This window comes from Schistocerca cancellata, chromosome 7 (assembly GCF_023864275.1).
Source record: "Schistocerca cancellata isolate TAMUIC-IGC-003103 chromosome 7, iqSchCanc2.1, whole genome shotgun sequence".
Taxonomy (NCBI): Eukaryota; Metazoa; Arthropoda; class Insecta; order Orthoptera; family Acrididae; genus Schistocerca; species Schistocerca cancellata.
This window is the reverse complement of record NC_064632.1, coordinates 495,658,841-495,685,516: the sequence shown is the minus strand read 5'-3', so window position 1 is coordinate 495,685,516 and position 26,676 is coordinate 495,658,841. Positions and strand designations below refer to the sequence as shown.

General features: G+C 41.0%; 1 protein-coding gene across 3 annotated transcripts in view; it reads right to left on the bottom strand.

Moving 5' to 3' along the window:
• The window catches only part of LOC126092043 (coiled-coil domain-containing protein 186-like), a 211,611-nt gene that overhangs the window by 164,140 nt on the left and 20,795 nt on the right, over positions 1-26,676 (bottom strand). For all 3 annotated transcript variants that reach the window (XM_049907448.1, XM_049907449.1, XM_049907450.1), the window contains 3 exons: positions 19,286-19,498; positions 18,071-18,190; positions 16,709-16,844 (listed from right to left, as the gene is read on the bottom strand). In XM_049907448.1, the coding sequence (XP_049763405.1) occupies positions 16,709-16,844; positions 18,071-18,190; positions 19,286-19,498 (469 nt within the window). The remainder of the gene's footprint in view (positions 1-16,708; positions 16,845-18,070; positions 18,191-19,285; positions 19,499-26,676) is intronic.

Here is a 26,676-nt window from a genome sequence, read left to right as displayed (position 1 = left end):
TGTGAAATTTTAACTTCAGCTAGTGATGTGTGAATTTTCCAAGCGGCAGCAGAACGCACACATAAAAGACTGTTGTGACTGGCAAGCTTTCGGAGCCAGTGGTTTCTTCTTCAGGCAGAAGGGTTGAAGGGGAAGGAAGAAGGGTGAATGAAAAAGACTGGAGAGGTCTAGGAGAAGGGGTAGATTTTGGGAAAGTCACCCAGAACCGCAGGTCAGGGGAGACTACTTCTCATCCCATACGGTAAGTCTCCCCTGACCCATGGTTCTGGGTGACTTTCCCGAAATCTACCCCTTTTCCTAGATGTCTCCTTCACCCTTCTCCCTTCCCCATCAACCCTTCTGTCTGAAGAAGGAGCCACTGGCTCCGAAAGCTTGCCAATCACAACAATCTTTTATGTGTGGTTCTGCAGCCACTTGGTGAGTAGATATTTTAACTATCTACTTAAATAATTTTAGCAATAACTGATTGTTTTCGTTGTTATACATGTATGTATTTTGTACATGATTAGATGAACAACGGCCCATGAATCTTTACTTTACGGTAAAACTGAAAATGTATTTCTGTGCTAAGTTACATGGCCAATTTGCACTATAACAGATTTGAATTTCCTTTGCCACCGACAGCATTGTGTGTAACATAATCCAGTTTCCCCTCTTGTGCGCTTGAGACCTTCCTATATTCGTTGTTTACACAACAAAACATTGCCAAGAGGTGGAGTTGGAATCACACTACACACACAGGACATACAGGGCGGGTACAGTACACAATCTCAAAGGGGATCAGTCACTTCTGAGGAGTGCCACGTGTGCTGTGTTGTAGTTACAATGGAACCCTGCAGTAATGAAGAGTATGCGGATATACATTTCATGCACACCAGGGCTAATGGCAATGTGCAGGAGGCTGCACACTTGTACCAAGCCAAGTAAAGTCATACATTTACAAGGGTCCATCAGCGCCTGAGAGAACACAAGCATTTTGCACATGGCAGAACAGGAGGTAGGCCTGCTCGGATTGTGCCTGAGGTTGACGATATGGTGTTGGAAGCAGTACAGCACTCCCCAGGAACCTCGACGAGAAGAATTGCAACACAAGTGCCTGTGCTAAGCCACAGTAGTATATGGAGAATTTTACATCGCAATTTACTGTACCCTTACCACCTTCAACAAGTCCAATGTCTCAATGATGTGGACTTTGTTCCCAGAGTGATGTTTTGTCAGTGGCTGCATCACTAGGCTGTGGTTGACCCTCATTTCGCATGTAACATTTTATTTACAGACGATGCAGGATTCACACACAATGTTGTTTTGTAACTATCATAATACAGATTAGTGGTGTGAAATAAACCCACATACTGTTCATGAGTCACCACAGCAGCAATGTTTGTCACTGAATGTGTAGTTAGGTGTACTTGGCGATCAACTCATTGGGCCACACATTCTTCCACCACAACTTAATGGACGGAGGTAAATTAGCTTTTTGCGGTGTCATCATCCAGGATTGCTTGAGGATGTTCCCCTTCAGCAATATCAGAGTATGTGGAACATGCATGATGGAGCTCTGGCACATTTTGCTGCTGGTGTGAGACAGCATACAATGTGCAGATACGGCCGAAGATGGATAGGTCGATGCGGATCTGTACCTTGGCCTCCAAGATCCTTGGGATTTTTGTTTCTGGGGTCACCTCAAAAGCAAAGAGTACAGCACACCCGTTAACACTGTTGAAGATCTGGAGCAGGGAGTTGTACATGCTGGCAAGAATTCTGGAATGATCCAGGGGTTTTCAAAAGGATTTGGAATTCATTGCAGAGATGAGCACAGTATTGCATCCAGATGCAAGGAAAACACTTCGAACACCTCATTAATGTGTACTAACTAGGACTATGTTTACAATTATGTCAATGGCGGCTTGGAACCATACAGTCATGATTATCTCGCAAGCGGCTCATTTGTGGACCCGTGTTTACTGGGTTATTTGTGCTTCTATTATCGTATACTTTCAGCTGTGTAAGTTTGCGCCATCATTTTACATGTTGTTGTTGTTGTTGTTGTGGTCTTCGGTCCTGAGACTGGTTTGATGCAACTCTCCATGCTACTCTATCATGTGCAAGCTTCTTCATCTCCCAGTACCTACTGCAACCTACATCCTTCTGAATCTGCTTAGAGTATTCATCTCTTGGTCTCCCCCTACAATTTTTACCCTCCACGCTGCCCTCCAATACTAAATTGGTGATCCCTTGATGCCTCAGAACATGTCCTACCAACCGATCCCTTCTTCTGGTCAAGTTGTGCCACAAACTTCTCTTCTCCCCAATCCTATTCAATACTTCCTCATTAGTTATGTGATCTACCCATCTAATCTTCAGCATTCTTCTGTAGCACCACATTTCGAAAGCTTCTATTCTCTTCTTGTCCAAACTATTTACCGTCCATGTTTCACTTCCATACATGGCTACACTCCATACAAATACTTTCAGAAATGACTTCCTGACACTTAAATCTATACTCGATGTTAACAAATTTCTCTTCTTCAGAAATGCTTTCCTTGCCATTGCCAGTCTACATTTTATATCCTCTCTACTTCGACCATCATCAGTTATTTTGCTCCCCAAATAGCAAAACTCCTTTACTACTTTAAGTGTCTCATTTCCTAATCTAATACCCTCAACATCACCTGACTTAATTCGACTACATTCCATTATCCTCGTTTTGCTTTTGTTGATGTTTATCTTATATCCTCCCTTCAAGACACCATCCATTCCATTCAACTGCTCTTCCAAGTCCTTTGCTGTCTCTGACAGAATTACAATGTCATCGGCAAACCTCAAAGTTTTTATTTCTTCTCCATGGACCTTAATACCTACTCCGAAACTTTCTTTTGTTTCCTTTACTGCTTGTTCAATATACAGATTGAATAACATCGGGGATAGGCTACAACCCTGTCTTACTCCCTTCCCAACCACTGCTTCCCTTTCATGTCCCTCGACTCTTACAACTGCCACCTGGTTTCTGTACAAATTGTAAATAGCCTTTCGCTCCCTGTATTTTACCCCTGCCACCTTCAGAATTTGAAAGAGAGTATTCCAGTCAACATTGTTAAAAGCTTTCTCTAAGTCTACAAATGCTAGAAATGTAGGTTTGCCTTTCCTTAATCTTTCTTCTAAGATATGTCGTAAGGTCAGTATTGCCTCACGTGTTCCAGTATTTCTACGGAATCCAAACTGATCTTCCCCGAGGTTGGCTTCTACTAGTTTTTCCATTCGTCTGTAAAGAATTCGTGTTAGTATTTTGCAGCTTTGGCTTATTAAACTGATTGTTCGGTAATTTTCACATCTGTCAGCACCTGCTTTCTTTGGGATTGGAATTATTATATTCTTCTTGAAGTCTGAGGGTATTTCGCCTGTTTAATACATCTTGCTCACCAGATGGTAGACTTTTGTCAGGACTGGCTCTCCCAAGGCCGTCAGTAATTCCAATGGAATGTTGTCTACTCCGGGGGCCTTGTTTCGACTCAGGTCTTTCAGTGCTCTGTCAAACTCTTCATGCATTATCGTATCTCCCATTTCATCTTCATCTACATCCTCTTCCATTTCCATAATATTGTCCTCAAGTACATCGCCCTTGTATAGACCCTCTATATACTCCTTCCACCTTTCTGCTTTCCCTTCTTTGCTTAGAACTGGGTTTCCATCTGAGCTCTTGATATTCATACAAGTGGTTCTCTTTTCTCCAAAGGTCTCTTTAATTTTCCTGTAGGCAGTATTTATCTTACCCCTGGTGAGATAAGCCTCTACATCCTTACATTTGTCCTCTAGCCATCCCTGCTTAGCCATTTTGCACTTCCTGTCGATCTCATTTTTGAGACGTTTGTATTCCTTTTTGCCTGCTTCATTTACTGCATTTTTATATTTTCTCCTTTCATCAATTAAATTCAATATTTCTTCTGTTACCCAAGGATTTCTACTAGCCCTCGTCTTTTTACCTACTTGATCCTCTGCTGCCTTCACTACTTCATCCCTCAAAGCTACCCATTCTTCTTCTACTGTATTTCTTTCCCCCATTCCTGTCAATTGTTCCCTTATGCTCTCCCTGAAACTCTGTACAACCTCTGGTTCTTTCAGTTTATCCAGGTCCCATCTCCTTAAATTCCCACCTTTTTGCAGTTTTTTCAGTTTTAATCTACAGCTCATAACCAATAGATTGTGGTCAGAGTCCACATCTGCCCCTGGAAATGTCTTACAATTTAAAACCTGGTTCCTAAATCTCTGTCTTACCATTATATAATCTGTCTGATACCTTTTAGTATCTCCAGGGTTCTTCCATGTATACAACCTTCTATCATGATTCTTAAACCAAGTGTTAGCTATGATTAAGTTGTGCTCTGTGCAAAATTCTACCAGGCGGCTTCCTCTTTCATTTCTTAGCCCCAATACATATTCACCTACTACGTTTTACATACACCCTGTATACTGATACACACTTCCAGCAACTGTCTCTTTAAGACTATACTTATATTGGCTACAAATCTGTGTGACACTCGTTAAACGTGCACTGATGTGGTTACGCCACCTAGTGTAATATAGCCTTTCTCCTAGAACACACACTTTTTCGGGTCATTGTTTGTATGGAACATCGACAGTTTGGGTCAAACTGTACAATTAATGGTAATAACAGTTTATGAGGCATACGTTACAGTCTCATGTGTTAGCATCTAAAATGGGATGTATTCCTTTACCAAGAAGTGTTTTGTTCTTGAGTACTGTTCATGAAAAACTCACTTTTATAAGACATTTGTGTTTCCATGAAAATTTGTAATATAACTTCTGTTACTTTCTCTGTTTATTATAGGTCATCAGATGATGGATTAAACCCAAAACGCATCGTGACAGTTAATAAACAAATTCAGAGAAAACCAGTGACTACTTATAAGCAACCACGTAGCCAACCAGCTCACCAGTAGAACCCGAGGAGTTCGTACCTCGGGTTCTACTGGTAATACACTGGTAGGGTCAAGTGTTCTGGACAGACCTTGGGTTCGGGCTCATTTATATACCCTAAAGAAGAATTGTTTCAGTATCATTACCCTACAGTACAGGATCAACGTATGAATATTACACACTTCCTTCCTGCTTAGGCAAATGGAGCAAATTGGTTGTTTCCTTTTGAATCTGATGAGGCCTTCAGTGGACTTGATGTGACTTATGGAGGCACCATCAGTTCATGAGCAGTTCTTTGGAAAACCAAAAAACAAGGGTTTTTTCTTTCTTTCTTTTACTGGCACCAGCGAACCAAAACCAAGCAGAGGATTCCAAGATGGCTATGCACAGAAAATGGCTGAAAGTTTTACAGTATATTCCTTTGATTCTGATCTCTACCAACCCTGAAAATTTTCTAGATATCTTTATCTGTTTCCAGGTTACAGAGGTTCAAAGTCACTCTATTTGAGCATGTAAAACACAAACATAAAATGCAGTGTGAGATGAAAATGTAGTTTATAAGGTGACATATCACAGAAAATTATGGTGTAATGTTTCCGTCATCATCGGAAGGGTAGTGGGAACTGCACGTTGTTGTACTGGAGCCCATGCAAAATTTTTGTGCACAAAAATCTGATCTCAGGTGTAAAATTATTTTTGTGTTATTTCAATATCACAAAAGTAAAATACCAAAACTTTGCTGACACTCAATTTCTTTTCATATGAGGAACATGACCCACCATGGTAGGGGAAATGAAGAGAACCAGCAGAAAAATGCTCCAACCGGAACATAAAAAACAGTGAATATGCTCCTCTTAATAAAGAGATGGAGAAGTAATAAATACTGGAAGATAGCAGACCATGGTTGTGGTATAGAAAGAGCAAAAGAGATAATGGTAGTGCGAGAGAAAGAGAGGGTCAATGGCAGTGGAACATAGTAGACAGTGAGAGAACATTGTTAGGAAATGAGTGAAGGAGACAGTGCCAGTGGTAGAGAAATAAAGAGAATGAAGAAAGCAGAAGGGAGTGAGAGCCAGTGATAATGAGAGAGTTAGTCTACGACAATGACCATAAGGAAAGAAATGTAGTGACAGTGACAAGAGTAGTAGTAGTAGTAGTAGTAGTAGTAGGAGGAGGAGGAGGAGGAGGAGGACAGAACGAAGGTGACTGTGGCTGTGAGACAGGAGACAGTGACAGCTGGAGAGCCACAAAGAGATAACGGCAAGGTCTGAATGAGTGAGTGAGAATGGGGAGTTAGAAGTGGATGAGCATGGGAAACCTACAGCGGGTGGACTAGTGGGTGTGTGGCAGCCTTTTGCCACACAGCTGTCTTAGCAGTTCCGTACACTCACAATTAGTTCTGGCCACCTACTAATGCAGCAAGTCTCACCTCTCACACAGTACTTCCATTCACTGCTGTCGATCTAGCCATGTGACAGGACACTTCCCTGCTACAGTTGCTGACTACCGGTGTGGAACAATAGCTACCCCTACCAAGGTTTCTGCCGACTGATTTTCATGAGACTTTGTCCGTCCCTTGTAGCGTCCACTTCAGTTGCTGCTACGTGCCGTGAGGAACTGGCCACATGGCAACACACCTGACGCTGGTGCTTTCATGATGCTGCAAAATGCCCACACTGTGCCATCTTTACGCCTGGCACACAATCACCTACAACATTGTGTTTTTGTGTCACGCTCCTGTACAGAATGTAAATTTTGCTTTGCTTGTCTTAGTGCAGGTATCGTAAGTGCAGATATTGTGCGCTGAACATTGGGACAAGACAAAGATTTCGCCGACTCTGCCATTTCTAGTGCACCACGCCGGCTAGTGCTTTCGCATCTAGAGTGAGTGCCTGATTTACATTTTGAACCTGAGGCTCTATGTCTCACTCTAGCCACATGCGGACTTGGTCTTTACGTGTTACTTAGTTCAATAAAGTAAAGAACATTCTTACGCTGGTGAACCAACGGTGAACTCAGTCAACGTAATATTCTATTTTGGCATGTTACTGGCGCCTTGCCGCATTAGGCACACGCTCTGACCCCTGTACATGTGCACCAGGCAACTTCTATTTTCATGCTATGGATGCTCATGTGCTTCACACCATGAACTCATTCCTTTATGCTTGTTTCGCCGCCTCTCATCACCCTAGTGACAAATGGCTACCACCACCCCACTTCAAGCAGCTGCTGTGCCAGAACCACATGACATCATCGCAGAGTTGACCACGTGCCTTGCGGAACAGGAATGCTGCAATGCCGACTTGCAACTCATGGTGACATGATCACTGGCAGCCCAGCCCAACGACACCAAAAACAATACTACTGCCTGCACTGGCACCAATTTCTGCCACCGCTGCACCTTCTTGCCTCAAAGTGCTGCTGTCCGATCTACTACACTTCACCAACACACTGTCGGCATTGCTGTGGCTCATCTGCCACTCTTCAACTCACAGGACCGATGCCTCTGGTTTGGCGAACGTTATCTTCGCCAGCTGTGACATTACCCAGAACACCAAAATGTTCACCAAGGTGATCAGCCACCTTGAGCCTACATACACCATGGAAGTCCAAGGCATTATCACGTCATCCCCAGCTGCCTACTGCTATGAGACACTGACGCCGCCACATGGCACAACTCACCTCATCCAGGCCCTAATACAGACAGCAGTGGTGTCACATGCTGACCTCTCCCTCACTGACACCACCAGCCTTGCTGCAAGGGTGCAAAAGACACTGGACTCTCTGCCCACGACCACTGCCACCACGTGCCAACCTCACCCCCACCCCGCACAGCCAGCCAGCTAGCCACCACCTTGCCAGATCTCCTTCCATAAGTACATTATTGCTGGGTGCGGAATTGTAGAAGTACATTATTGCTGGGTGTGGCACTGTTGTAGTCAGTGTGTTCTGAAACCTCTGTTAGAGAGGATGCACATACTTCGAGAGTGTAGAATTTGTTATGTGCTTTGTTCTGTGTGTAATTTGTAATTAATTTTGAGAGATTAACTGGAATGCAATAACATGGATGAACAGTGCTCTGTTGGACAGATAGCAAGTGAAGTGCATCACAAAACAGTTTATGGTTCAGTTTCAAAAAAACTTGAAAAATGTCAGTGACTTTGATGAAGATAGACAAACTTTGTTTAAATTTAGAGCAAGTTCTTCTGCAGCATCAGTGTGTGAGTATCATGAGAAGAAATACATTCTGAAGTACAACCATATTTTTGGAAGAGTGTGCTGTGATCCATTAAAATTCATAAAAAGCCTATTACTAAAGATGTGAGGGAAATAAAACTTTAACATTTGTCCTTATTATCTGAGAGTGAAACAACTTCCCAAGTGAAACATAATGTGATTCCTGGAAATTCCTGTGCCCAAATTGTTACTCAAAAATATTTGTTGTGAATCCAGAACCAGAATCATGTAACCTCGTTAATGACATTTATATTCCTAATGAGGAAGCTGTTAGCATATTGGATTCTGCTTGTTCTAAGTTAGAAATATCTCCTGCTTCGAAAAAAATAAAATTAAGTAGCAGAAAAAAAAGCAGGTATTGAAAATAAGGTACAACAAATTTCAGGCAAAATTAGAAAAGACTTGGAATCATGCTTTAATAATACAGATACCATCATTATTTCTACAGAAGAAGAAATCCTACCACCAGCATCATCTGACACTGAATATTTGAGTTTAATAGAGAAATTAAAAATTAAATGTTCAGTGACATCTAAAGAGGAAAAATTTAAAATTTTAAGTTTGCTCCCTGACTCATGGTCAAGAGAAAAATAGTTCATGAATTCAACGTTTCTCATAGTTTGGTTAAACTAAGCCTAAAATTAGTGAAAGAGCAAGGCATTCTTCCTGTTTTAGTAAAGAAGACAGGAGCAGTTATACATGAAGAAACAATTAAAAAGATCCGGCAGTTTTTTTAAGATTATGAAAACAGCAGAATGTGCCCAGGCTGCAAAGATAGCAAGAGAGTTGTTATAAAGGAGTTAAAGTAACAAAGCAGAAATGACTAGTGCTGCCAAATTTAAATGAACTTTATGTAGCTTTCAAAAATTCTCATCCTGAAGGCAAAACTGGAAGGTAAAAATTTTGTGACCTCCGCCCTAAGTGGTGTATTTTGGCTGGATCCTCAGGGACACACTCTGTATGTGTTTGTTTGTAACATCAAAATGTCAAACTGATGATTGTGGGTGCAAAACTCAGTGATCTTAACTACAAAGAGTTACTAGATTTAATGGTCTGTGACACTAACAGTTATAACTGCATGATGGTTTTGTGTAATAAATGCCTTGGTAAGGAAACTGTTATTGAATTGTTCCAAGAACATGATGAGGAAATGCCAGACAGTATTACCTTCAAACAGTGGTTCACAACTGAGAGGGCAGAAATGATAACAGTGGTTAAATCTCAGGAAGAGTACTTGGAATATTTAATTGATAACTTACAAAAACTTAAAAGTCATTACTATGTTTCTAAAATGCAAAGTAAGTTTCTGAAGGTCAAAAAAGCACAACTTCATGAAACTGAATGCATAGTGCTAGCTGATTTTGCAGAAAATTTTACATTTGTGATCCAGGATGCAATACAAGGGTACCACTGGGTCAATGACCAGGCAACAGTGCAGCCATTTATTCTCTACTTTAAAAATGAGAAAGATGAAGTTCTCAGTTCTTCAATTTGCATTCTAAGCGACTACTTGGAGCACAACACATTAGCTTTACATGTGTTTCAAAAGCATGTAATAAATTACGTAAAAGACAATTTCCCCAAGGTTGAGAAGCTAATATACTTTTCAGATGGAAGCGGTAGTCAGTATAAAAATGAAAAGAATTTTTCAAATCTGTGCAACCACAAATTAGACTTTGGTTTGGACGCTGAATGGCACTTTTTTGCATCTTACCATGGTAAATACGCATGTGATGGAGTAGAAGGTACAACAAAACATGTACACTACTGGCCATTAAAATTGCTACACCACAAAGATGACATGCTACAGACGCGATATTTAACCGACAGGAAGAAGATGCTGTGATATGCAAATGGTTAGCTTTTCAGAGCATTCACACAAGGTTGGCGCCGGTGGCGACACCTACAACGTGCTGACATGAGGAAAGTTTCCAACCGATTTCTCATACACAAACAGCAGTTGACCGGCGTTGCCTGGTGAAACGTTGTTGTGATGTCTCATGTAAGGAGGAGAAATGTGCACCATCACATTTCCGACTTTGATAAAGGTCGGATTGTAGCCTATCGCGATTTCCATTTATCATATCGCGACATTGCTGCTCGCGTTGGTCGAGATCCAATAACTGTTAGCGGAATATGAAATCGGTGGGTTCAGGAGGGTAATACGGAACACTGTACCAGATCCCAATGGCCTTGTATCACTAGCAGTCGAGTGACAGACATCTTATCCGCATGGCTGTAACGGATTGTGCAGCCACGTCTCGATCCCTGAGTCAACAGATGGGGACGTTTGCAAGACAACAACCATCTGCATGAACATTTTGATGACATTTGCAGCAGCATGGGCTATCAGCTCGGAGACCATGGCTATGGTCACCCTTGACGCTGCATCACAGACAGGAGCGTCTGCAATGCTGTACTCAACAATGAACCTGGGTGCACGAATGGCAAAACGTCATTTTTTCAGATGAATCCAGGTTCTGTTTACAGCAACATAATGGTCGCATCCATGTTTGGCGACATCGCGGTGAACGCACATTGGAAGCGTGTATTTGTCATCGCCATACTGGTGTATCACCCGGTGTGATGGTATTGGGTGTCATTGGTTACACATCTCGGTCACCTCTTATTCGCACTGACGGCACTTTGAACAGTGGACGTTACATTTCAGATGTGTTACTATCCGTGGCTCTATCCTTCATTTGATCCCTGCAGAACCCTACATTTCTGCAGGATAATGCATGACCACATGTTGCAGGTTCTGTACGGGTCTTTCTGGATACAAAAAATGTACCTGTACATGCCATCCAAGCTCTGTTTGACTCAATGCCCAGGCATATCCAGGCCGTTATTACAGCCAGAGGTGGTTGTTCTGGGTACTGATTTCTCAGGATCTATGCACCCAAATTGCGTGAAAATGTAATCACATGTCAGTTCTAGTATAATATATTTGTCCAATGAATACCCGTTTACCATCTGCATTTCTTCTTGGTGTAGCAATTTTAATGGCCTGTAGTGTAGTAAGTAAATCCAGACTACAAAGACCAACCACAGACCAAATTCTCACAGTACAGGACATGTATGTCTTTTGCAAGGATAATATTAAAGACATTACCTATTTTCTGATCAAGAAAGAAGAAGTGGTTCTGAATATGAAAACAACACTTCAAACCAGATTTGGAAACTGCATAGCAATAAAAGGAACAAGACATTTCCACAAATTCTTTGGCATTGCAAAAAACTTAGTTCGATGCTATGTACCATCACAAACCGAAATTTATGAGGATAATTGTGTCAGTAAAATTACATCTCTGTCTTTAACATTGAATGACATAGTGGCACATGTGTATGATGGATAGTGGTGGCTTGCAGAGGTTGAAAGAATAAGTTTGGAAAACAATGATGCTTTTGTGCATTTTTACCACACTGCTGGCCCAAGAAATCAACTACTGACAAAGTTTGGATACAAATGAAAAATGTTTTAAGGAAACTTTCAGTGCTTGAACTTACCATAGCAACTGGGAGGTCTTATTCAACTTCATAGAAGCTGTCTGAAGAAATAAGTGTTCTTAACATTCACCACCAGGTTTAGGAACAGTCACATTTCGAGGGATGTTAATTGAAAATATTTATTTTAAGTATGTCAGAATAATATAAATGTTAATTTCAGTGATGTTTCCACTATCTGTATATAAGTCACTACCTTACTTCAATAATAATTGATTATATTCCACCAATATCACGCATGAATAGGCAACAGCCATAAGATCAGTTGTTGAGTAATGTGAAGTATCCCCTCATTTTCAAGAAATGATATCTTTGTTCAAAGTCAGATCTCAATGTTGATATTTTTACAGTACATTGCTAGCATATAGGTGTACAAATTGTGCAAAAATCATATTTTTATATTTGGGTCAACCTGAGATAACAAACCCCAAACTTTACAAAAAATGAAAATTTTAAATTTCAAAAATTCACAAAAAATTAAGGAAACATTTTTAAGTGTTCTTGCTCTATATGAGGCTAGTAGTGTATGATATCTAACTATAGGAAAAAAACAGACACTTATAAATCACTCCTTGTTTGTTATTTTTGGGCCTAAAAAGGGTATTTTTGAAAATTTGGATATCAAACTTTGGAGGTCATTTTGACTGGTTATTTTTTAATTTAGGGTATTTTGTGTAACAGACAATGTTGTAGAGGACACTTCTAAAAACAATTGTGTAACTGCAATGTTGTAACTTAACCCAGTGCAGAGATATTCATATTTTTGCTAAGTCTCTAAGCTAAAACATTGTCGCGCGCTTACAAACGAAAATGGCCGCCATTCAGTAAAGATGAAAGGTAAATTTTTTTTAAAAACCTGTTTTGAACTTCTCAATTATAGGGTAATGATGTATAACAAAATTAAAATATTTAAAAATGGTCAAGCAACCAACTTAATATTTATTGGACCACTTCATTTGGATTGACCCGCCTGTGTGAGACCGCCTTTCAACTCGCCAAGAAGGAGGATGGTTCCTGGTTCCCATGCAGGGATTACCGGAAGCTACACACCCACACTATTCCTGAGCGGTAATTGGTGCTGTTCCTACACAGCAACAACAACAGACTGGCTGAGGCTACAATCTTTGCCATTACCTACTGTGCCAAGGCTTTTACCCAAGGACATCCAGAAGACAGCCATCATCACACCACTCAGACACTACGAGAGAACCTCTATGACCTTTGGTCTCCGTAATGCTGTCCAAACATGGCAGCAGTTCTTGGACGGCATCCAGTGAGGCCTGTTCAGCTGTTTTGCATACCTGAGTGACATACTCCTTTTTTTCCGTGACATCAGAGGAGCTCTGTGAGCACCTACACAGCTTTTCTGAACATCTCCAAGATGTTGGCATCATCATTAACATAGCAAAATGCCCCGTGCCTGGCGCCAGGAAGATGGAATTCGTGGGCCATGCCATCTCCACTGCCAGCTCACTTCCTTTGCTCGGCTAGGTACAAGCTATACTCTATTTCCCATGCCCAAAGACATTCAAGGACATCTGCCATTTCCACTACCAATGCTGCTGCCATGTACGAGCCACTCCCAGAGCCATGTACGAGCCACTCCCAGCCGCCCTCTGTTGCATCAAAACAAAGGGGGAAAAGCCAGTGCCATGGACATCACAAATGGACAAACAGCCTGCAGCATCACATGGGCAAAACCTGCCAGCCACTTGCTTTCTTCTCCAGCAAGCTCTCTCACCCTCAGTAGTGCTGGAGTACATATAACGGAGAGCTCCTTGCCACCTACGAGGCTATCAAAACTTTTGGCCGTCAGTGAGGTCCATCATTTCACGGTCTTCACTAACTCACCCAAGTCTGCCTCCAGCCTCCGCCTCCACTGCACACTGGCTTCAGGTTCGAACAGCAGTATCTGATGTGACACATCCACCAGCTCACCGTCGCCCTTCTCACCTGCCACCTACCACAAGGCCGCATTCGACCCATTACACAACCTGGTGCACCCCAGGGTGCACACACCCATTGCTATAGTAACACAGCATGTCGTATGGCCAGTTATTCAGTGGGACTGCAAGACCTGGGCCCACACCTGCCTCGCCTGACAGTGCACTAAGGTCGGCCACCACATACGCACCCTCATCACGGTTTTCCCAGATGTCAGGCGTCAATTCGTCCACGTTCATGTTGACATCGTCGACCCTCCATCTTTATCTGATGGCTGCCACTGCCTCCTTACCATGGTGGACAGGTTCACCTGCTGGCCTGAGGCAATGCCAATCCCAACATTACCACCGCCACAGTAGCAGCTGCCTTCGTCACCATGTGGATTGCCCATTTCGGCTGCCCAAGCCACATACTAGGAGCGTGGGTGCCAATTTACATCAGCCCTTTTTTGTGCCTTGACAGATCTGTGAGAGGCTCACCTGCACCTGACATCGAGCTACCACCAAGCTGACAGTGGAATGGTGGAACAGCTACACATCGTACCTTGAAGGCTGCCGTCGTCTCCCACAACACACTGAGCACTGCCCTGCCACTGCTTCTCAGTCTCCGTATCACTCAAAAGGCTGACTTCAAACATCAGCTGCCACTCTTGTTTATGGCCAGACGCTTGCCGTCACAGGTGACTTCCTGGACCCTGCTGGCCTGCTTGTCGATGAAGTCATCCCTAAGTTCTTTGCCGGCTTGCAGGACTGAATGGCCCACCTGCAACCCATCTGTCCCCAGCATCAGAGCAAATGTAGAACTTTCATTCACAGCAACCTAGTGTCATGCACCCACATTATGTTACACATCAATGGTCACCAGCCTCCCCTCTGGCAGCATTACTCCAGCCCCACTGGGTCCTGAACTCCAAGATGTTCGCCTTGCATCTGCATGGCAATTCAACAAGCATTTCAAACGACTAGCTGAAGCCCCTACACATTGCCTGACCCCATGCCACCCAACTCAACTACCCTATACATCAACAACTCACAGACACATGCCACTGCCACCAGGCCATCCAAAAACCCAAGGCCACTGTCGACACCACACCAACAGCAACCCTCATCAAAGTCCATGAGGTGCCCGCCCATAACACTACAGCCAAAAACACTGCAGAAAACTCACCATGCTATGCCAGGATCACACCCAATTCACTACATGTTGCAAGCACAGATGCATAGGATGCTCGCATCCCTGTTTGTCTACCTCTCCCACAGCCTAAGACCGACCCAGCGATTTCCCCTCCAGTGCCATCAATTGCCAGGTATGCCCCCGATGCCACATTGCAGCCCCCGACACTTCCACAACAGCATTATTCCATGTAATCCCAGTGCTGCACCCCTGACCTGCCACCCCCGTCCTGATAGCAGAGCCACCAGTAAATCACGCTCACAGTGCCCGACAGGTGCGCTTTCAGCTGCAAAATGCGGCCATCCTGCCAACATTACCTTGCAGCCAAGCCCTGTGCCTATGCACACCTGTGTGGACAGCACCAAACACACGATCAGACCATCCTGGCACAGCACCCCCACCCCTGCGCCCATTGCATGCTGTCATGCAGCAGACCGACACTACTGACAGCCAACCGCCCCACCTTCCACGCACCCAATGCCTTCACAAGCAATGCCTGCCTGCGCCACAGAACCAACATCATCGACGCCACAGCCCCAACCTAACCGCTAGCGTAACATGACCCTTTTTCGGTATTGGCCTTCGCCATCAGCAGTTACATATTCTGACAACTCACTATGGTCGTCTGCTAAGGCAGCGAGTTTCATCCCTCACACAGTACTTCCTTTCACAGTTGTCGATCTTGCAGTGCGACACGACATGCTAAGGTCGCTGTCTACTGGTGTGGAGAACTGATGCTGGTGCTTTCACAACACTGCGAGACGCCTGCGCCGCGCTGTCTTTATGACCAGCATGCAATTGCTGATGATATTATGTTTTCACATCACACTTCTGTGCAGAATATGAATTTCACTTTCTGCGACTTACTGATAGTATCATTAGTGCAGATATCATGTGTTGAACAGTGGGGCAAACAACACTTTCTCTGACACCGCCATTTCTACCACGCTGCGCTGGCTAGTGCACTTGCATCTAGAGCGAGTGCCTGATTTACATTTTGAACATGAGGCCATTTGTGTTACTACAGCCATGTATGGATCTGGCCTTGTGTATTTGTAATTTTGTACGTTACTAAGTTCAGTACAGTAAGGAACATTCCTACGGAAGTGAGTGAGTTACAGCTAAGGCAGCCTGTGGCAGTAAGAGATGAGTTGCACGTTAAATAGGACATGAATATGTTTGCATGCCAATATTTTTGTGAAAATTTTTAAAAGTGCTGAGGAAGATAGAATGATGGAGCTGGTACCCCACTTTCCAATCAGAGTCTTTTATTAAAGAGGATCATATTCACTTTTTCTGAGGTCTGGTAGGAGTATTTTTCCGCTGATTATTAAAGGTGATAAGCTTCTACACAAACTGCTACCCTGACATATGAACGTATACTTCTGCGGCTGGTGTCATAGTGATTAAAATTCTTCTGGGTATTAGGCCGTGTCATTGCTAAAAGTAACAACAATAATAAACTAAATTATTATTAGTTTTTAGCAATGACGCGGCATAATACCCAGAAGAATTTTAATCACCAAATTGCTACCCTGTTTGGAAGTGTTGTAGCATCATCTCCCATTTAACTTTAATTCCAACTTTCCAAATGTTCTCTAAAAAGAGTTCTTTCATGAACTAGTTAGATCCAATTAGTAGAAGAGATGAAGGAGGAGACTAGTGTTTAACATCAAATCAACAATGAGGTCATTAGAGACGTAGCACAAGCAGGGATTAGGGAAGGAAACTGGCCATGCTGTCAATGGAAACATCTTGGCATTTGCCTGAAACTGCTTAGGGAAATCTTGGAAAACCTAAATGAGGACAGTGTGACACGTTTGAACCATCATCCTCCATTGTGCTAACCACTACGCCACCTGGCTTGATGAGATCCAGTAAGTGTTTAGTGCGATGTTAACAATATTCTTACCTAATACAACAGCTCTGTTTTCTTCAGATTGTTGATATGCTCTTATCATTTCTTGACAATCCTTGCGAACTTGTTCGCATTCTTCTTTTGCTTCAGCGAGACTCCTCGTCAATTTATCAACCTTTGCCTGAGTTTCCTACAATGGGAAAAAGCTAACATAATCATGTATTTAAAATGCATACTAAATGCATTCTGAGCAGTCTCAGAAACAAACACTAAAAATAATTCATAATTGCAATGAGTGTTCTCAAACTAAAACTTTATAGTCAAACCAAATTGCATTATTCTTAACTTACTTACAGGACTGTAACACTATTTCAAATTGTATGTGAGACCATTAATGGTTTACATTTCACTCTGATATTCATTTTGCAGCAACAATTAGAAGTGAGACATTAAACCAGTCATACTTTTTCCATATTCTGTAGAAAGCTTCAGTTTACTTTTTGCCAAATGGCATGTAATCTATTTACACAAACTTTCCACCATTTCAGCTCTTTATCACTGACAAGAAACAACAAATTTACAATATTCAGATTTTCTTTGACCACCAGTCAGAAGAGCAATAGATAATTCTGTACTATACACATAATATCCTGCACAAATATAAAATTTATTTAGCCATGTGTGTACAGTTTCTCGTGTTTCATGGTATTTTTTGATTCATATGGGGTGTTAGGTTATTCTTGTATGAAATACTAATTGAGTACCATTGTTTTACTGATAAAAAGTTTCCATTATTTAAGGCAAATTCACATACACATACAAGAAAAGAAACACTTAACATACGTTTCTCAATATAAGCCAAATATTTACACATTTAGTGATATGCACCATAATAAAAAAAATTACTTTTTGAACGACAACTAAGTTTTGCTTTTATTTTACTTGCCTTAATTCATATCATATGAATACCTCTGATAAAATGAGCATATTACCACAGAATTTATTACGTGTTATGAAGTACTGTCATAGAGGACAACAGGTACTATTCCACAAAATTGGATTATTAAGTACAACATTAGAGAGTGCTTTTGAGTCCTCGTCTGGCACACAGGTTTAATCCGTCAGATCTGTATGTCTGCTAGTAGATATAATCAAACAATGGAACATACAGGATGTAACAAGAAAAGGATAGATTATTACTCTCTAGATACAGGAGACGCTTAGCTACGACAGGCACAAAAAAAGACGGCTATACATTTGACCTTTCAGCCAAAAGGTCTTATTATCAATAGAAAGCAAACATACATTAATGCAAGTACAACTCAGACACACATGACCACTGTCTCTGGCCACTTAGGCTGGGCTGTTAGATATAAGTTCATTAAATATATTATGATTTTGGAGTTTCATTTTTACCTTGTGTGTCTCTGCCTCTGATCTGAGCTTATTCTGTAACCATTTTATTTTAATGTCTCGATTGTTCAGATCATCTTTAAGTCTCTCAGTTTCTTTCTGCATGCTGGTTAATTCATGGCACTGAAACATTGCACACAGAGTAATTTCCCATATATATTCTATCATTAAACATCTTAGTGAAAGTGTGATAATAACTACTTTAGTAACATTTGGCTTGATTCTGTAATTAGGTTTGTAAAATTTGTTTCATAAACATTAAGTTATGACATTAATTATGAAGTTCAAAAATTTTACCTACAATTTATATGTATGTATAAGATGCACAGATCATTTATAGTTATGAAGATGAAACCAAGAATGGTCAGTATAGTCAGCAGTAATGAGAAATATTAGAAGAAAATTATTGTGACTCATAAAAATTAATTTAATTCAATTTTATCATTAAAAAAAGGCTGCTGTTAGTATCATTTCCAAACATTTTCACTCATCACTGAATCCTGTATTACTGGTTGCTTCATGGTTTAATTCATGGCAGTGGCAATGCTGACCCAAAAGTTAACTACTGTGGCTGATGTTGAGGGTTAATGTATGTTATTTACTTTTATAGTATTGAGTGTTATAGCACTCGAGCTACATGGTCATCTAAGTGATCTGCAGTTAAAACAGAAGTTTCCACTTGACAATGGTATCACTTTCATATACAGTTCTATAATTCTTGGCATATCCACAATTTTGATTGGCGAATATATGGGCAGTCAGTCAACCAGTTTTTCTGACAAGCAATGGCCAAGAGAATAGTGATGGGTCTAATAGAATCCAATTACTAGAGAAGTATAAGGTCCCTTGCTGTGACTTCAGCAACATGGTATTGTTGTGGGAATTAAACAGTAATAACCACCAACAAACTCAAGAACAACTACTCAGAAGGTCAATTTTTTAGTGTATAGTAAGATGACAATGATGTGTGTGTGTGTGTGTGTGTGTGTGTGTGTGTGTGTGTGTGTGTGTGTGCGCGCACGTGCGTGCACGCACCCGAACATGGAAGTATGCAAGAGGGAAGTAACATATAAACACATACAGCAACGAAAATGATAAAAGAATTAATCAATTAAAATCTCAATTAAGAATAAAAGTGTGTATATTTTGGATGCAATAGTTTGTCATGTCACAAATTAAAATAAAAGTTTAGTGTTTGTAGGTAACAGGGAGCAATACCTTAGTATCTAACATCTGACAAACACGTGTTTTCTCAGCAGCAGCTGTACGAAGCTTCGCTGAAAGTGCTTCTCGCTCCTTTACTGCGTCCTTCAATCGACGGTCAGCTGCCTCTCGTTCTTTGCGTTGTTCCATTAGCTCTTTTTCACTAACCGCGTATCGTACTACAGCTGCCTCTGTTTCACGTTTAGATGCCTCCCACATTTTTGTCATCTAAAAACAAATGATAATTATAAATACAACATAGATTTATCAACTAACTATTTTTATTAGTTTGCTAATTACATGTTCCACTGATTGTCTTAGTATAGTCCAGTCAAATCAGACAAAACATCGTCCCAACCCAGACATTTTAAAAAAAAAAAGCTGAAAACTGGCAGAAATGTTCAAGATGATGTCCAGATCAAACTCCCTTAAGTCTCCAAAAATCCACATTGGGAAAACCATTATCTTGGAATTTTTTAGTTTTACCCACAGTAACTAAACCAAGCACCCAATTGGCTTAATTCTTGTGCCAAATTGTTTGTTTTGCTATATGTTGTTGTTGTTGTGGTCTTCAGTCCTGAGACTGGTTTGATGCAGCTCTCCATGCTACTCTATCCTGTGCAAGCTTCTTCATCTCTCAGTACCTACTGCAACCTACATACTTCTGAATCTGCTTAGTGTATTCATCTCTTGGTCTCCCCCTACGATTTTTACCCTCCACGCTGCCCTCCAATACTAAATTGGTGATCCCTTGATGCCTCAGAACATGTCCTACCAACCGATCTCTTCTTCTGGTCAAGTTGTGCCACAAACTTCTCTTCTCCCCAATCCTATTCAATACTTCCTCATTAGTTATGTGATCTACCCATCTAATCTGCAGCATTCTTCTGTAGCACCACATTTCGAAAGCTTCTATTCTCTTCTTGTCCAAACTATTTACCGTCCATGTTTCACTTCCATACATGGCTCCACTCCATACAAATACTTTCAGAAATGACTTCCTGACACTTAAATCTATACTCGATGTTAACAAATTTCTCTTCTTCAGAAACGCTTACCTTGCCATCGCCAGTCTACATTTTATATCCTCTCTACTTCGACCATCATCAGTTATATTGCTCCCCAAATAGCAAAACTCCTTTACTACTTTAAGTGTCTCATTTCCTAATCTAATACTCTCAACATCACCCGACTTAATTCGACTACATTCCATTATCCTCGTTTTGCTTTTGTTGATGTTCATCTTATATCCTCCTTTCAAGACACCATCCATTCCGTTCAACTGCTCTTCCAAGTCCTTTGCTGTCTCTGACAGAACTACAATGTCATCGGCGAACCTCAAAGTTTTTATTTCTTCTCCATGGATTTTAATACCTACTCCGAATTTTTCTTTTGTTTCCTTTACTGCTTGCTCAGTATACAGATTGAATAACATCGGGGAGAGGCTACAACCCTGTCTTACTCCCTTCCCAACCACTGCTTCTCTTTCATGTCCCTCGACTCTTATAACTGCCATCTGGTTTCTGTACAAATTGTAAACAGCCTTTCGCTCCCTATATTTTACCCCTGCCACCTTTAGAATTTGAAAGAGAGTATTCCAGTCAACATTGTCAAAAGCCTTCTCCAAGTCTACAAATGCTAGAAACGTAGGTTTGCCTTTCCTTAATCTTTCTTGTAAGATAAGTCGTAAGGTCAGTATTGCCTCACGTGTTCCCATTTTTCTACGGAATCCAAACTGATCTTCCCCGAGGTTGGCTTCTACTAGTTTTTCCATTCGTCTGTAAAGAATTCGTGTTAGTATTTTGCAGCTGTGGCTTATTAAACTGATTGTTCGGTAATTTTCACATCTGTCAACACCCGCTTTCTTTGGGATTGGAATTATTATATTCTTACTGAAGTCTGAGGGTACCTCACCTGTTTCATACATCTTGCTCACCAGATGGTAGACTTTTGTCAGGACTGGCTCTCCCAAAGCCGTCAGTAGTTCCAATGGAATGTTGTCTACTCCGGGGGCCTTGTTTCGACTCAGGTCTTTCAGTGCTCTGTCAAACTCTTCACGCAGTATCGTATCTCCCATTTCATCTTCATCTACATCCTCTTCCATTTCCATAATATTGTCCTCAAGTACATCACCCTTGTATAGACCCTCTATATACTCCTTCCACCTTTCTGCTTTCCCTTCTTTGCTTAGAACTGGGTTTCCATCTGAGCTCTTGATGTTCATGCAAGTGGTTCTCTTATCTTCAAAGGTCTCTTTAATTTTCCTGTAGGCAGTATCTATCTTACCTCTAGTGAGATAAGCCTCTACATCCTTACATTTGTCCTCTAGCCATCCCTGCTTAGCCATTTTGCACTTCCTGTTGATCTCATTTTTGAGACGTTTGTATTCGTTTTTGCCTGCTTCATTTACTGCATTTTTATATTTTCTCCTTTCATCAATTAAATTCAATATTTCTTCTGTTACCCACGAATTTCTACTAGCCCTTGTCTTTTTACCTACTTGATCCTCTGCTGCCTTCACTACTTCATCCCTCAAAGCTACCCATTCTTCTTCTACTGTATTTCTTTCCCCCATTCCTGTCAATTGTTCCCTTATGCTCTCCCTGAAGCTCTGTACAACCTCTGGTTCTTTCAGTTTATCCAGGTCCCATCTCCTTAAATTCCCACCTTTTTGCAGTTTCTTCAGTTTTAATCTACAGCTCATAACCAATAGATTGTGGTCAGAGTCCACATCTGCCCCTGGAAATGTCTTACAATTTAAAACCTGGTTCCTAAATCTCTGTCTTACCATTATATAATCTATCTGATACCTTTTAGTATCTCCAGGGTTCTTCCATGTATACAACCTTCTATCGTGATTCTTAAACCAAGTGTTAGCTATGATTAAGTTGTGCTCTGTGCAAAATTCTACCAGGCGGCTTCCTCTTTCATTTCTTAGCCCCAATCCATATTCACCTACTACGTTTCCTTCTCTCCCTTTTCCTACTGACGAATTCCAGTCACCCATGACTATTAAATTTTCGTTTCCCTTCACTATCTGAATAATTTCTTTTATTTCATCATACATTTCTTCAATTTCTTCGTCATCTGCAGAGCTAGTTGGCATATAAACTTGTACTACTGTAGTAGGTGTGGGCTTCGTATCTATCTTGGCCACAATAATGCGTTCACTATGCTGTTTGTAGTAGCTTACCCGCATTCCTATTTTCCTATTCATTATTAAACCTACTCCTGCATTACCCCTATTTGTTTTTGTATTTATAACCCTGTATTCACCTGACCAAAAGTCTTGTTCCTCCTGCCACTGAACTTCGCTAATTCCCACTATATGTAACTTTAACCTATCCATTTCCCTTTTTAAATTTTCTAACCTATCTGTCCGATTAAGTGATCTGACATTCCAAGCTCCGATCCGTAGAACGCCAGTTTTCTTTCTCCTGATAACGATGTCCTCCTGAGTAGTCCCCGCCCGGAGATCCGAATGGGGGGCTATTTTACCTCCGGAATATTTTACCCAAGAGGACGCCATCATCATTTAATCATACAGTAAAGCTGCATGCCCTCGGGAAAAATTATGGCCGTAGTTTCCCCTTGCTTTCAGCTGTTCGCAGTACCAGCACAGCAAGGCCGTTTTGGTTATTGTTACAAGGCCAGATCAGTCAATCATCCAGACTGTTGCCCTTGCAACTACTGAAAAGGTTGCTGCCCCTCTTCAGGAACCACACGTTTGTCTGGCCTCTCAACAGATACCCCTCCGTTGTGGTTGTACCTACGGTACGGCTATCTGTATCGCTGAGGCACGCAAGCCTCCCCACCAACAACAAGGTCCATGGTTCATGGTAGTATAACCAAAAATAAAGATTAAAGCATAAAAGCTAAAATAATTGGTCGTGGTGATAAAATGTCACTTTGTATCCAAAACAATTAGTCAGAAAAAGTTACTATTTTGTACACTTTGACACTATATTTATTCTGTGTCCTTGTGATTAAAAGCAATAAAGCACACTCCACATACCTTCTTGGGTTCATGCATACCACCAGTGTGATAACCGATGACAGTGTTTCCTATGATGATGCTCTTTACCTCCATCAGTGACTCAATAATGTCCACTTAAAAGAGAAAGAAGTCACGACTCTTCCCCTTTGCTTTAAAACAGCAAAGATCACAGACTCTGTCACCAAACAAATCCAAATCAACTTTTTCATCAACTGTTGTGTGCTGTTTGCAATGACGATATGATTTGTGAATACCTAAAACACGAACTAGCAGCAAGGCCCCCCTGAGCTGTTCGATGGGACACTGATGCGAAAAAGCATGAACTCCGCATTAATTGAAGAGGTGGTACCACCCAAATGGGTCACGTGGTCATGTCCCCAAATTACAGCAAAATATACCTCCAGCATGTTAATAACCACTTCAGTGGGGAGTCACTGTGGTATTCAATGCCAACAACTCTCCAAAAACCAAGGATGAAGAACACACCAACACAAGAGGAGCAGTGGTAGAAGCTTTAATTGTCAATGCTACACCGTTAACATCTCCTCAAGGAGCCTCTGTCGCTAATGTTAAAAACAAAGCAAGTCTCATCTCTCTGTTATTGTGACACCTGACAGTGTTTGCATCAAGTTTTCTCACTGACGAGGAAGGAATTACCTTCATCAGTTTCCCCAAACTTTAACACAAACCCTCTGGTCTCTAACTGATTTGCATCATTATCTTTAGGTTCAAGTATGCATGGGAGATCATCTTCAGGAAAAAGAATGGTAATGGAGCATGCATGCCGATCAGCTCAAAACTACTTCCAGCAGGAGATGAATCAGCATTGAAAGCAAGTACTTCTCATTATATCCTGTAATTGTAAATCTGGTTACGAAAACAAGTGTATATGGAGAAGTTGTACAAGTATGTGTGGCTACTGCACTGGCCATGGGTGCACAAATCAGATGGACTTAGCAGACTCCGACATCAAAGATGACTTTGAAACTTTGACTGGCATTTTTACATAACAACAGTAAATAACCAAAAAATGCAACAAGTCCTGTCCATTGTTTTTTTTTATTTTTCATTCTTATAAAAGCAAATCTAATATTAATTTTTTTAACATCTTCCTGTTGTTAATTTTTTGACAGTGAGTCAGCATCGCATCGGTGAACCATTCAAGTTTACAACAACTCTGTCCACTTCCACAAAAAACAATGTACGATTGTTGCTGTATTTCTCATCTCATGTAAATTGTGTTTCATTTTTATTGTACATTACATACAACATTACTTATAATAATAAAAACATCGGTGTATGATCCAAAGTTCTAAAATTTCAGATCAATTTTTTTCCAACACCAGTTGAGTTAATACTATTGCTTCTTGAACAGAAAAACTGACTACAGCAAAGAATTTTATGATTTTAGATAACAGTGGTGCATAAACTCATTAATTTGGCACAAAAATTAATCCAATTGGATGCTTGGTTCAGTGAATATCATTAAAACTAAAAAATTCCAAAGCGGAGGCAGTCTTTTCAAGATGGCGGATTTTCCCCAAAGTGGATTTTTTGGGGCTTTAGTGGTTTTGATCTGGACATCGTCCTGAATGTTTCTGCCAAGTTTCGGCTTGTGTGTTTAAAATGTCCCACTTAATGTCTAATTAACTGGACTAGGAGTACTTGTGATCTTCAGTCTGAAGAGTGGTTTGATGCAGCTCTCCATCTTTTTGTCCTGTGGAAGCTTCTTTATCTTTGCATAACTTCTGCAATCTACCTCAACTTCACCTGCTTACAGCCCAGATTTTGAATCCCTATATAGCTGGTACCCTTACACTTCAATCCATTAAAAATTAACAATATGCTGGTGCCTTAGGGTGTGTCCTATTAATCAACCTCTTCATTTAATCAATAAACCATAAACTTTCTTTTCCACCCAATATGATTCAATACCTCCTCATAAGTTATGTGGTCTACATCACTAATCTCTGGCATTCTTTTATAACACCACATTTCTTTCCATGCTCCAAACATGAATGGAATAGGAAGAAACCTTAATAACTGGTACAGTCTGATGTACCCCTCTGCCATGTACCTCAAGGTGGTTTGCAGAGTATAGATGTAGATGTAGATGATGCCACATGTACATAATCATCTCTACTCTAGTAATTTTTATAAGTGTCATGTCAAAAGGTACTTTTCATTTTATTGAACATTAAGCTTCTTTTACTTTCATTGATAAACAGACCACGAAACAACTGACACTCGTTCGACCTATACTTGAGTATTGCTCATCAGTGCGGGATCCGTACCAGATCGGATTGACGGAGGAGATAGAGAAGATCCAAAGAAGAGAGGCGCGTTTCGTCACAGGGTTATTTGGTAACTGTGATAGCGTTACGGAGATGTTTAACAAACTCAAGTGGCAGACTCTGCAAGAGAGGCGCTCTGCATCGCAGTGTAGCTTGCTCGCCAGGTTTCGAGAGGGTGCGTTTCTGGATGAGGTATCGAATATATTGCTTCCCCCTACTTATACCTCCTGAGGAGATCACGAATGTAAAATTAGAGAGATTAGAGCGCGCACGGAGGCTTTCAGACAGTCGTTCTTCCCGCGAACCATACGCGACTGGAACAGGAAAGGGAGGTAATGACAGTGGCACGTAAAGTGCCCTCCGCCACACACCGTTGGGTGGCTTGCGGAGTATAAATGTAGATGTAGATGTAGACAGCTCCTATCCCTATGTTGAGCTGTTGTTAAAACTAATACCAAAGTTACAACAACTCATGGAAATGTTGTCAATTTAATTTATCAAAAACTCTCAAAATATCCATGGCTTTTGACAAATATATGTGGCTGTATTCCCTCAAGTTACTAAAACATTGTATACACCAAAAACAGCCCAAAGTTTACTCTAATAACAACATGTGTCTTCTCAAGCCATATGGGAAGAGTGTGTGTAGGGTTGAGGGATATTTGCAGGTGTTCCTATGAAAATCATTTCCTGGAATTTTCTTAGCCGGTTTTCATGAGGTATTAAGTATCTGTCAGTAAAAACATATTTGTTTTCCTGTGACACTTGGTCCATGAATCAAACAAGCATGTGAGTACCTGTAGTAGAATTGTTCACACTCAGTGTCAACTGTTCACTGGACATAATAAGCACTCTACAAAATGGCATAAATCTAGTATTCATTGTACAAACACAATATGGCAGTTCTTACATTGGCAAGTTGCATTTTTCAAGTGGTCCACTTTGGTGTTTTTAACTTTTTTAATTTTTTTGTAAACTCTTTTTTTAGTTTTTATAACTGCATATCAATTAATATTTCAACAAGCATATTTTGAAGATAGCAGCAGGCTTCCTGAATCAATATGATTATGACAAGCTGGTCAACTGTCGTGACTGCAGCACCTATTCATGTGTGA